Genomic DNA, 13834 nt, shown 5'->3' on the forward strand with positions numbered 1-13834 from the left:
AATAAATAAACTAAAGTTAAAAAGCATTTCAGCTTCAATTCAGACCAAAAAAAACAAAAAAGTTTCAAAGTCAACAGTTCCTGCCGACTCAAAAGGCATCAGCCTGAATTCAAAATGATAACGTCTGCCTGCTTTTTGAATAAATTGTGTAAAATTGTTTTTTTTTCTGATTTTACTATTTATTGTCTGTTCAAAATAAATAATCATAATAAAAAATAGAAATTTCATAGGAATATTAAATCATTCAAAAAATAAAATCTGAACAACAAAGAGGTAAAAAAAAGATTAAACAAAAACCCCAAATTTAACCAAAACAGATGTTTACTGTAGCTTTAGCTGTAGCTTCAACCTTGTTATCAAAAGAAAATCCACAAAACTAAATATACAAAAAAACCCAATTTGTTTGCATATTAATACAAAGCACATAAAATCATTAAACTATAAAATCCTTGATTTCCAAATCTTGTTTTATGATGGAGTTCTGGTGCGGCTGGTAGCGCTGAGCTAACACAGTTAGCTTTATAACTGGACAGTTAGCACAGTTAGCTTTATAACTGGACAGTTAGCACAGTTAGCTTTTTAACTGGACAGTTAGCACAGTTAGCTTTATAACTGGACAGTTAGCACAGTTAGCTTTTTAACTGGACAGTTAGCACAGTTAGCTTTATAACTGGACAGTTAGCACAGTTAGCTTTATAAATGAAAGGTTTGGAAACTGAATTTGTAAAATTGGTTAAAATAGTTAAAACAATGAGAGGCTTTACTAATAATACTGAACAAAATTAACCCACCGCTTATTGTGTGCAGGAAGGTATTTTTGAAAGTCCAAAAGCAACTTTTTCTTCTTCTTCTTCTTCTTCTAGGTTTTTACTGTTGGTTGACAAACCGACTTACCGCCACCTACCGGACTGGAGTGTGAATGGCAATCAGAGAGATTCCTTCTGACAATATAAAAGCTCCTCATACAGATCTGAGTCTCATAGAGGAAGTGAGGAAACAGGAAGTGACATGATGACTCTTGCAGGAGTGAAGCAACAATGTAGTTTGGTAACCAGGTGCAGCTGATCACACATGTCAGCCATTTTGGATTTTTAGGATGAATTGGATATTTGGTAAAGCATTTATTTGTGTAACTTTTTATACACGCTGCAGCCATTTTGGATTTGTGGTTGTCCTGTTTAAATAACTCCTAAATGCTGAGTCATGATGTTCTGTCATTCACACCCAGAATTTGAATAAATGTTGGCTGTTCTTTTTTATTTCTCACTAGAAAAGAATCAACTAGCTAGAATCAACCAATGAGAGCCAGGAGGCGGGTCTTAGTGCTGCCAATCACAATCTAATACTTTGCAGCTAGCATAGCATGTTGTGAATGCTCAAGCTAGTTGCCATAGCTACTGATGATGGTGGATAAATGGTTTTCCTGTAACAGGTGTTTCTCGCAAGTATAAGACTGATTGGCAGCGTTAAGCCCCTCCTCCTGGCTCTGATTGGCTGTTTTTGATGGGAGTGGTTTGTTTCTGCAGAGATCAGTAATAATTCAGGAGGAGGGGATTATCTTTTACAGATTATCTCACAACAAACTGTCATGACATGGAGACAAATATGTAAAAACATATATTTTTATAAATGTAGCTTAATGTCTCAGTTTTGCTCAAATGAATCAGAAAGTAACTCCAGGGTGTCCTAATTATTCCACATGACTAAAATGTTTCATAAGTTTCTCAGCGCGCTGAAAGTCAGCAGACATTCATCTGATGACGTCTGCTGACGTTAAAAATCAGGAAACTGATTTATTTGAGTTGAATTAATCAGTAATCGATCCTGATCGCCGGGTTTGGATGTGCAGCTCTGGAGCGGCTCTCCCAGGGTTCTGCTGGTATGTGAGGCTCAGCCCGCCCCTTTCCGCCCCGCAGACCCAAACTCTCCAGCGGGACAGACCCACAGCTCCGGCGGCTCGCTCGGACCACCCGGACCCGAAACGCGCGTCCTGTCCGCGGGAAGCACAGCCAGCCTGGATCCCGGTCCGCCGCGGCCAGGTGAGCGTCCGAACCGCTTAGCGGGAATCCAGCCTCGTTTTTAGGTAACTGTGAACTCATTTGAACTTTCCTGGTCATGTAGAGGCTTTGTCTGCAGTAAGTGTGATTCATTCAGGGGCTTTTATTGCTGCTGCTGCTGCTGCTGCATCATTTCAAACACATTTTTCCACGTCCAAGAGGACAAGAATAGAGCAGAAATAACATTTATTCAGGTGGACCAGCAGAAAGTTACAGATAAAACAACAAGAAAACAGGAAGAGGAGGCTGAGCAACAATACCAGTTATTCAAAACAGCCTAATATCACCGCTGTGGCATGCTGGGATTAATTATTAGACTATTATCTCAAGCTGAACAGATTAGCTGCAGTTTCAGATGAAGCCGTATTATTCTGGTGTTAATGATCAAACCGTCTGCAGCAGATTCATAGATTCATATCCAAACAGGAGCAGCAGCAATAATTCACTTTATTTCCACACTTCAGCAGAGTTTGGTTGTAATTACACGCCTGTGAAACGCCTCCGATTCTGTGAAATACATTAAACAACCAGAGGCTTTAAATTTAGAAACAAGCAGGGCTCAGTGAGGGGGGCGTGATTCTGGGGTTCGGTGCCCTTTGACCCGACCGGGACCACCATGTCAGGCTGCTGCCCTGCAGCAAACAAACACCAACGATCAATAAAAACCAGAGACGGCCGCACAAAACCCGATAGCAAACAGGCTGGGTCGGATCCTGCTGGTTCTGTAGCAACAAGTCAATTCATTACATGATAAATGAAAAGAAACTCAATCATTTCCAGTTATTGTTTTTCTCTTTCTGCTGGATGATGAAAGTTTTCAGTTTGGTGTTTCGGCCTCAACCAGCAGAAACTTCATGATTAACTTGATTTGTTGTTGTTTTTATTTACTTTGGAAAATATTTTCCAGTTCCAGAGTTAAATGTTCAATAGAATTTAAAGTTTATTGATGGTCTGAAAACAACAATATTATTGTTTATCGCGATAACTTCTGGGATTATTTGTCACGGCAGCAGGTGGTTAGCACATGCATGTTTCCCTGTAACCAAATGATTTCCAGTAGCGACGGCGCACTGTTAGCTGATGACAAATGTTTCCTGAGGTCCCAACGTTCCTCTGACCCCTGGTGACCTCCAGGTGTGACTGACGTGAAAATCGGCCGTGTTGGTTTTCACACGGCGGAGCTCGCTGCGCTTCTCCTGCTGTCTTTGGCCTCACAGTGTGAAGTTTGGAAACCTTTGACATCACCAGCAGCTGTCAGCAAATGGTCGCAGTCCAGTCGTCTGTCAGTGACCTCTGACCCCTGTGAACGGATGCACCGTGTTGTTAAGAGCTTCAAGCACACAATTTGGTCCTGATGCCAACGACTGCAGATTAAAGGGCAAACATAATAATTGGGTTTTATAAGCAGTTACACAATTTAAAAGGAAATTTGGCTGCAAAGAAAAAGGGAGGGAGATTTTTACAGAGACAAAAACAGAGTAGGACTTCAGTTGTTGTTTGTGAGCATAAAGTTTGTTTCCTTTTATAATGATTTTTACTCTTCATCACTCAGAAAATGTTTATTAGGATTTATTAAATTATGACATATAAATTTATTCACTTATTTATGTATTTATTGGGTTTTATATTTCTGTCTTGACTAAAAAACAAGGCTGTATGGTTTGAATGACATGAATACGATTTATTACAGGGCCATTTATTAGCGGTGGCCAGGCCCCCCGTGGCCACCTTTTGGGAGCACCACTGCTCATTATGTGTCATCAATCAGAGAAACTGTCTAATAATGTCAGTAGATTTTATTAAATCCATATCTGCAGCTTTTTAATAATCCTCCTGCATTAGTCTGTGACTAACAGCATCGATATCTGAAACGTTTTAATCTGTAACATATAAGAAGTCAGAGAGAGAAGGCGAGAACAGAAGGAAGTCGACAGAAACACAAACACAAAGAAGGAAAGTCAGGAGTGCCAGGAAACAGAGAGGCTGGACATTTTCTGGAGGCATGCGAGTGTTTTTTCTTGGCTGCGGAGGAAACGCAGCTGTTTTTCTTGGACTCGGACTGAGAGCCGATGGTGAAAATAGGAGCATAATTGAAAGTCAAGCGGTGGCCCTGAAAATCGTGGCCTTATCGCGTGTTTGTTCACCTGGTTAGTGAGTAACCGAGAGGAGAGGAAGACTTGAGTTAAAATATTCAGTCCAATGTGGATTTAACTGAAACAAAACCAGCAGAAATTCACATAAATTTAAGAACAAGATAAATGAAAACCTGATGTAATTTAGAGGATGGCAGACAGGAGGAGGAGGAGGAGGAGGAGGAAGAGGAAGAGGAGGAGGTCAGCGTGGAGAAGAGAAGGATCCCAAACATGGTTTCAATCAGATGGTCGTAATGGAGACTCTACCGAGTGATGCTCTGCTCAGGAATGTGTTCAAACACACACGGCTCCCTTCAGACTGTGGTTACTCTGGTTTACATCTAACAAAACCATCCAAAGAATAAACTGCTCTAACGACACGGGAACATTGGATCGAGTCTCCGAAGAATGAAATCAGGGAGAAAAACCGGACCGCAGCATCTTTAGATGGATGCTTAGACTGCAGTTCTTCCTCTGGTAGTTTAGCTTTTAAAAATTTAAACAAATTGAATTAACTTGAATTTAACTAACTAACCAGCAAATGAAGTTTTAGTCTGTTTTCCCACCTGATAATCCAGCAGATTCAGGTTGAAAACTGCAACATTTGTTACATTTTCAGCTGCTGCAGTTCATAACAACCAAACTAACTGAGAAACCTGTTCCCCTCCCCGCCTGTGGGGGCGCTGCACAAAGAACTACTGAAGAAAACAATAAAGAAGCTTATGCTAAAATGCTAAACAGACTTTAAAATAATAGCATGAATATAAATATCTAAACTACTTGAAGAATTTTTAACAGACAGAAACCAAAAGTAACTTCATTCAGCTGAAAGTTTACAAAAATATCCAAGTAAATTATTTAACTTTTAGAATTTATGCTAAGAAATTAATTCAGGCAAAGCTAAGTTTGCTAAATGTTTTCAAAGTTAGCTAAAGCGTTAAGCTAAAGATTAGCTCAAATATTAGCAGAGTAGTGAAACTGGAGTTGATTTTTATAGTTTTGTTCTGTTTGGTCCAAAAGGTTTTACAGCAAATTAAGGAGATAAAAAATATACAGATTTAATCCTCAGGGTTTGAATTATACGCTCATGCTAATAACTGTTCATGAAAGACTTTAAATAGTTTATGGTTTGTTGTTTTTATGTCAGAAAAGCCTCAATATAATGTTGTTGATTTTTTGCAGTTTCTGTCTACAATGAGAATTAGTGAGAAATAATTATAATTTTAAATATTGTTAAATTGTCTGGGAAAGCTTCTCTTCAGCTCTTCATCGTGAGTTCACAGCTTTAATTCCTCTAAATTAGGACGTTTTTCTACTCTGCTGTATTTTCCCTGTTTCCTGTTCTAATTAATTTGTTCAAGTTAATTAGATTTGGGAGCTCAGCTAACAGGCTCTGAGCAGAGGGATGATGGGAGAGACTAGGATTATAGGATAATCCAGGCTGCTGTCAACGCCTCCCTACTTTTCTAATATCTAAAACAAAGACAGACAATCTGGGATTAAACCATTAAACCTTCAGATTTAATGCTGTCAGGCATGTTTTTGTGATATTTCATGGCATTTTGAATCTCTAGGATTCTGTGTAGCTAATAATAAACGTTTCAGCGAGGAGCAGAGAAGAAGAGTTGATCATTAAAAATGCCTGGCAGGAAGTTTTAGGGGTTCTTCCTGCCGTGGTTTAAGATCTTTTAATGGGATTATATCCAGATAAACTACATCTGCGGTTTACCTCAGAGTAATTAGGAACGCCTGCCTGCGTTTCCTGGAGTTACAGCTGAAACCAGAAGTTTACAAACACTTCATAAAAAGACACGCATTTTTTCACACGAGCTGCATTTCCATTAGAAATGTGAACAAAACTTCATCTATTATCCGCCAATAGAAAAAAAACAATGTGGTTTTTCCATTAAATAAGAAACGCAATTAAAATCACATGTGAATAAGTTTGTTTATGCGATAAGGTGTAAAAAAATAATCATGTAACATAATCATCCTACAACTTCCTGTCGTCGTCTTTGTCGTTTCTGCCAGTAGTAACATCCTGTTTTACCTCAGTGTGAAAAAAACTATGTATCATTAGTGTATGTAAACTTTTGGTTTCAATTGTATTAGGGATGAGTTTAGGCTTTAAAAACTTGGGGAATCCCGTTTTCCTCATCGCCTGCTGCTCTGCTGCCTGTCTGCAACGCCCCTCTGCCAGCGCCGCCCTGGGCAGCGGGCGCAGGGCCGGCCCGGTCTGCGGTCAGGGGCCGCCTCGGCCCTGATGCCATCCTGCGTGTTGTGAACCGTAGCGGCTCATTAATGCCGCCAGGCCGGGCTTGGTGTGGTGGGAGGCCTGCAGACGTTTAGCTGCTGTGAAAAACCTCTAAAGAGAAACAGAGGAGCATTTTTTAGCTCTTTGTGCTATCAAAATATTTTTAGACAGGATTTCAATTACTCTTCTGGAACAGAAAACATGTGGCAAAAAGCTGGTTTGCATGTTTTACAAAGACTTATGAAGAAGAAAGGCAGCAAACACATGAACAAAAGCAGAACTAAGCAGAAAGTTTTACAGTAGAGATAAAGTGTAAAAAGAAAATTTACTGTAATTATCAACAGGAATTACTAGGACAGTGACGGCATATGCTGGAAAAATGAGTTAAAAATGGAACTTTATCTAGTTTCATGGTTTAAAGCCTGAAGGATGTAGAAACTTTACTGAAATAGATGCAGAAACAAACTTTTAAAAAACATTTTCAGCTGCAGTGCAGGAAACAGAAATAATAATTAACACATATTTTACATTTATCTGACCGTCTGGTCTATTCATATTGTTAGAACAGAAGTTAAAAATATCAGTAGTTTTTAGCTGCGCAGCGTTTACAAGTTTAAACCACTTAGAGGCTATTTTTTAAAGTAATAGTGAGATATGATCTCTACCTATTCTTGTGTTGGTTTGTCAGTCCGGTCCGTTAATATTGCTAAAGCTACTAAAAGTCGTTAAAAATGCTAATTTTCGACCATAACAGCTAACTACCGCAGGAAGTTAGAAAAGCATGAGTTTAAGACTGAAAAGAGAAATTGTTTCTAAAACTAATAGGTTGGTTAATATTTATAGTTTTTATTTTGTGTCAAGACAAACACCTGAGCAGTTTGTGTCCAGGATGTGTGGGGTCTGCAGAGATATTAGCTTCCCTTTTTCTGACCCTTGACCTGCACAAGTCTTGAGTGGAGCGAATTAAAAAGAAAATTTCTACGATGTATCATTTGGGCTACTAATAATTACTCTGAACGTTTTTTACAATACAACCATAAAAATCAATAATAAAATGATTTTTTGGATCCATTCTGTGGGTTTTATAGTCAGTAATCTGAGCATCGGCTGCAGTAATTATCATCTCTTCCTGTCTGTATGCCTGTTCCTGAACTGATCCGATGTTCTGACCCAGGCAGCTGACAGTCCGGCTGCTGAAATGTGAGCGAGACACAACAGGAAGACGGAGGCACAAAGTCCTCCCATGTGGGAAGAGGGGCAGATTCTGAGGGCTAAATTTAGCCGGTTCCACGCCAGCGGACACTTGGAATCCTAAAAACTTCTGGGACGGATTTATAGGGAAAACGGAACGTTTTGATTCGTCTCTGAACCGAGACAATGTTTCATATTTACATTAATACAGCAGCAGATGAGAAACAGCCAGAGTCTCCAGGTTTAACACAGATGTCTCTCCTCTCCATAGATGCCCTGTTCCTGTTTCCAGGCCGAACCTTGGAGCGATCTGCAGAACCAACAGGAACCAACCCAACTGAACCCGACTGAACCCGGATCCCTCAGGTTCTGAAAATTTAACTTCTTCAATGATGCGAAACATCAAATCATAAAGTGGGACTGAAATTGGTTTGTAAATAATAAACCGTTTAGTCCTGCAGACCTGGATTTGCCCTTTAATCTTGGAAAAACTTGGACTAGGACCAAACTTTGAGCTGAGGTTTGTTTTTTGGTTTCGGTTCGGATCTTTCCTGGGAGAAGATCCACCAGGTTCTGTGGTCATGAATCTTCAGGAGAAGCTGTCCGGCCTCAAAGGCCTGGTGTCCCCCGGCCGGCGGCGCCATAAAGGTGACCTGACGGCGGATATGATCAGCCCTCCGCTGGGCGACTTCCGCCACACCATGCACGTGGGACGCGGCGGCGACGTCTTCGGAGACACGTCCTTCCTTAGCAACCACGGCGGGTCGGCCAACAGCGGCAACGGCGACGCCGACTCCGTCTCCGTCTCTTCACCCGACAACAAGATCGGCGCGTTTTTCTCCAGGACGCTGCGTCACATCCGGCGGGGCTCGGACAACCGACCCCGGGACGCAGCGAAGGAGCTGTCGCCGCCGCCGCCCGCCGTGTCGCCCATCATCAAGAACGCCATCTCCCTCCCGCGGCTGGACGTCGACGCGCCCAACGGGAGTCCCGCCGCCAGGGCGCTGCTCCCCGGATCCCCGCCGGACCGGGAGAAGAGCTCCTACGGTGAGTCGGGAAAACCTCCCGGTATTAATGTCTTCACAGCCAGGGCCGGACATACTGGGCGGGGGGCCCTGGGCTGGAGACAGGTTGGTGAGAATGACAGAACATTAATAGGTAGTCTTATACAGCAGTAGGTATGAACTGATACATGTAAAGTAATGAACTGTAAAGACAAATTAATTTATTTAAAAAAGAAAGAAAAATCTTGTGGCCTCCCCAAACCTTGTGGCCCTGGGCTACTGCCCCTGTAACCCAGCTTACAGCATCTTCCTTTATAAATTTATTCTGTTTTTGCTCTTGCCCTCCATACTTTTTAGATCATAAAACTGCTTAAATATCAGACAAAGACAACCATTGAAAATAAAAAGTCGTAGTGCATCACTGGCACTTTAGTCAGACATACAATCCCGTGGCGGACTTTTCCGTTAGCAGTACTGCTAACAAAAGGCTATCTGCTCTAACCCTGAAGCACTAATCATGGACATTAGCTACACCAACATTGAATTTAGCAAAAACAAATTGAAAGCTCTTTATAATTTTATCCAGAATGCTTAAATTATTAGGGGAAGTGCAGCAAATTCTTCAAAGGTAGCAGAAACGCTAAAGGAGCAAACGAAAAATTAGCTCCCAGCAGATCAGTAGCGCTTTATCTGAAAACTTTAATTTAGGGGAAGCTAATAGCGCTAACCGTTTTCAAAGTTAGCATAAAGCTACAGCGCTCAATGAGAAATTTGCTCTGCTATTAGCTCATTAGCATAGGAGCGCCCACCACTGGCTAATGTTCATGGTAGCTTTACGAAGAGAGGAAATATAAAGAGAAACTTGATAGGTAACCTACAGATGAAGGGACAGCAGTGTGTTGCATTTAAATGACTAAGCCTTTCATACACACACACACACACACACACACACACACACACACACACACACACACACACACACACACACACACACACACCCCGACTGCTTGAGCCATGTGTGTGAAGTCCAGACCGCTCCATCTCTGTTTTCACAACAAACGCTGCTGATTGTGAGCCGAGGGGATTTATGAGGACATCTTGGACAAATCTGTCTCTAGAGGACTGAACTCAGCTAACCCAGACGGTAGCTTGTTGTCCGTAGCGTTAAGATAACATCGGTTGACTCATCTGACCTTTACCCTTGTTTTACTCTGTAACAGAGCTGCAGTTTCATCTGAAGGGAAAACATTTAAAGTTGAGCCTTGGGACAATTTTGGGATTTAGTGGCGCTCCCCGTCTTAATCCCAAAATAGCAGAGCAGACCCAGATGATGTCATGCTGGTTTTCCAGCAGAGATGAACGGGGCGTTAGCAGAACCATAAAACCGCTCAAATAAAACATCATAAAACAAAATGTACTCAATACGAAGATCATCAAACTAACAAACATGACTGGAAGAAATTATGATTTCAGTTTTTAAGGTAACAAACGTATCCAAACCAAACGAGACTAATGGAAAAGTAATCACACCCCAAAGCTAATGACTGCAGAAACATCTTCATCTAGTAGCTAAACCCTCATTTTTAAAATAGGAATTTCCTAAAAGTCAATAACTTTAGTGAATATTTGATCGTTTGTAACAAAGGATTTATCTCCAGCTAAAAATCATTTTAATAGCAATATATCTATTTTTGGATTAATTGAGTAATAATTGGATGGAAAAGGTACTTAATGAGTTTTTTTATTTTGTTTTTTTACAGAAACAACCAGGTGAAACTAAAGCTGCCATTAGTACTAAGTAGAACAGATTTACAGACACGATTTTTATTTTTCTTAAATGTAAAATATTTTTCACTCCATCTTCAGTTTCAGGAGTTGGAAATCAGATCCTGTTGGTTTCTAAAATATTCAAGCTGGTGGTTTTCTGCTCATGGCTTCATGATGCCACAGGCTGCGAAGGCCAACAGAAACATTTCAGCCCCTCGTTGGTACCAAAGCTGTCCAGGAAAGGCTGTGCTGCCCCCTGCTGGATCCGCGCGTCATAGCGCATCAATGAGGACGAGCAGTTAAAGGTTTTATCTTAACAAATGGTTTGTCAATGGGCCAAAATCAGAGTCTAAATTACTAACAGGCCAAGAAGATAGAAAGAAATGTAAAAAATTAAGCTTTTTTTTGTTTGTTATTTAGTCGATTTAAGTCAGGAAATGTATACTTACTATAAGCTTGGTTATAAAAAGATGAATCCTTTTTGTCGTATTGAATATTTTCCGTTGTAAGAACGTTATGCTGGTAATAATTTTACTCTGATTAGAAATAAAACGCCTCCATCTGAACAGAAATCATTTTGCGGTGCAGTTTGGCTTCACCCTGATAGAGATCTTTGTCTTTAAACCGCAGAGCTGCAGCTGTTCTGTCTCCACTGAAACCTTTTCAGTTTGTCAAGTTTCAACCATAAACTACAAAAAGTTTGATTGTCATTTTAAACGACAGACCAACAGGTAGAGCCTGGCTGCCCAGGAAAAGAAATCATCAATGTTTAAAACATGGATTTTATATTTTAAAAATAATGATTGGAAAATGGGTCAAGTTCAGTTCAACTGGATGAAGAACATCTGAGAACTCAAGTCTCAGTTGGACTTAGGTCTGGACTTTGACTTGGCCATTACTGCATGTGCTTTAAACTAAACTATCTCTAATCTCTGCCTGCAGTGAGACTAAATCACAAGGGAGAGGTTAGCTGAGCCTCAGGCTACGTTGTTGATGCATCAATGACAAAACGACTAATTAATTATTCTGAGTTTCTGCAGACTTGAACTTCTTCAGGAAGTGAATCTTTTAACAAACCTTCACTCTTGGTTTCACTTTTGTAGCCACTGAGTTTAGCTGATAACTTTAGCAGAAGCTAAGTGTGCTATCAAAGTTAGCAATGAGAGCTAAGTGAAACATTAGCTCTGCTATTAGCGGCTTAGCAGTAGTGATGCCACCACTGGTGACTTCTGCTGTTTTTAGAGGTCAAACATTTAAAACCATAAATCGTTTTCCTACTGCTCTGCTCCAAGATGGCTGCAGGAAAACTGCTGATGAAACGTGTTCTGATGTTCTGATGGTTCTGATGTTCTGGTGGTTCTGATGGTTCTCATGTTCTGATGGTTCTGGTGGTTCTGATGTTCTGTTCTTCAGGTCCGGAGTCCGGGTTCATCACTCTGCCTCGTCTGTCCCGGTTGGAGCGCCAGCAGCCGTCCATCTCCTCCAGCGTTCACCGCGGCTCTCTCACCGATCAGACCGACGCCGTCTTGTCCGCCTGCTCTGCCGCCATCGTGACCTCTGAACCCAAACGGACAACCCGCGGTGCGTACTCCGACTCCTTGCCCTCCCTCGCCTCCCTGGACACCTTCACCTTTGACCTCGGCCCGTCCCTAATGAGCGAAGTGTTCGGCCTGATCGACGGGCACCCGGAGGAGAGCGCCGCCGTGTGGCGGGCGGGCGAGGCGGAGTCGGCGTGCGGGTCGGACGGTTCTGCCACCGTGTCCTTCGTGGACTCGTTGCTGCGGGAGGACGACGGCGGCGGCGGGACGAGTCCTCACCGGTGTGAGGAGGAAAACGCGGTGAGGGGATTCTCCGGGGAAGTACCGGACGTGCTGCTGGGTTCTGCTGAGCGGGTCGGGGTCCGGATGGAGAGCGAGCGGTTTCAAAGCGCTACCGACGTGCTAGCACGCCACTACGGCGTCGGCCTCTTAAAGGGACAGAACAAGATGGAGGAGCTCCGGAGTCAGCCCACGAAGAAAATAAACTACAGCTTCATGGACGATGAGGACGAAATCAAAGTCTGACAGGAAGGAACCAAATGGACCTTCCTGACGGTGACCTTCCTGGAAGAGGTCAGGACTCAACAACAAACATGTCCGTTAGGTTTTGCACAAAATCATAAGATTTTCTGTAAGAATGAGCCTTTTAGGGCGTCTGTCACTTTAAATCCAAACAATTTGCTGCTTACGTGAAAATGGCTGCAAAAAGATGCACAATTATACAACTGTACATCTTAGAAAGGCAGAAGTGGCGCCTCCTGTGCAACGAACAAGAATGCAGCAAGTTATAAGGGCCTATTTTGGGCTCTTATAGACAGAAAAAGAGTAAATTTCCACCTGAAAACTCAGAAATCTTGAAATTAATAAATTAAGTTTTCTAGAAAAAGTAAAAAATGTTAAAGTTCCGCAAATTTTGAAACTCATAAATTTCAAAGTTGTCTCTAGAAAATTTGTGAAGTTAACCTCTTTTTTCTAGCAAACTTTTGAAACTCCAAGTCACTTCAAGAAAATTTCTGAGATTAATCTCAAAACTTGGCAAACAGTAACCACTCCTGTTTTATTTTCCCATCTTCGATGGCCCTAATGTGCCGTCGTAGAAAATGCTTTCTGGATGGTGAGTCAACAACAAAACTCTTGTCTTTTCCTGCAGCCATTGTACAGCGCATACATCAGGAAAACCAGCTGACCAAACATGCTGGAGCTCTGCTGGGGTTGCTAGGTAACGGCGCAGTGTGACTCAACAATCGGGGGGTTTTTGAAACGGCTCATTTTCCAGACTCTAAAAACAAAGTCATTGCCAAATAACGTCTTTTTTTTACCGCAGGCCGTTTTCAGAAGCAGTAGAAACCAGAATGGAAATATAAAAACATGCATTCTGTATAAAAGGTTCCTTTTTAATTCTAATCAAGCTGCTCTGCAAACAGCAACACAGGTCCAGTGTTGGTAAAGATCGGTTCTCCATTTCTGAGAAACCGGCTCCAAGAGAAAGAGACTGAGGAGAAACTAAGACATGGAAATCAGAGGCGCGCCGAAAGGAGCAGCGTAGATCACCTTCAGGCCGGATAAAAACTGCTTTATGTAGAAGTTACCCAGCCTGCCGTTCGCTTGGTTCCCCTCACACTTCCTGTTCTGCAGCAGCAACGTTCTGGGCGAGAGGAAGTACAAACCAAACTGCATCCCTACAAACTGATTTCACTCAGGAACAAATCACACAAAAAGGGAACAGAAGTTATAAACACGGCAGATCTAGAGTTTCTAGAACGGTGCAGAATGGAAACACTTAAAGGAGCATCGCCTGTTTTATCAGGATTTAATGGGACAATTCAGAAAAGTGATGCTTCACTGCAAAGTGGAACAAAAGGCAAACCGACTTCTGAAGGTGATTTACTGA

At 41.8% G+C, this 13834-nt stretch overlaps 1 protein-coding gene across 3 annotated transcripts; it reads left to right on the forward strand.

Annotated features, from left to right (window-relative positions):
- The first annotated feature begins 1757 nt into the window (after nt 1-1757).
- On the forward strand, nt 1758-13135 carry LOC102235932 (cdc42 effector protein 1-like). Of its 3 annotated transcripts, XM_005811609.2 has the most exons (4): nt 1758-2039; nt 7906-8000; nt 8196-8681; nt 11819-13135. In XM_005811609.2, exons 3-4 carry the CDS (start codon nt 8216-8218, stop codon nt 12466-12468), a joined length of 1116 nt encoding a protein of 371 aa, XP_005811666.1. In that variant the 5' UTR covers nt 1758-2039; nt 7906-8000; nt 8196-8215; the 3' UTR covers nt 12469-13135. The 3 variants fall into 3 exon arrangements, with proteins under 3 accessions (XP_005811666.1, XP_023196944.1, XP_023196943.1); XM_023341176.1 differs by having other exon boundaries at nt 1759-2083; nt 7906-8681; XM_023341175.1 differs by having other exon boundaries at nt 1759-2039; nt 7906-8681.
- The last annotated feature ends 699 nt before the right edge of the window (nt 13136-13834 follow it).

This window comes from Xiphophorus maculatus, chromosome 10, assembly GCF_002775205.1.
Source record: "Xiphophorus maculatus strain JP 163 A chromosome 10, X_maculatus-5.0-male, whole genome shotgun sequence".
NCBI classification, from domain to species: Eukaryota; Metazoa; Chordata; class Actinopteri; order Cyprinodontiformes; family Poeciliidae; genus Xiphophorus; species Xiphophorus maculatus.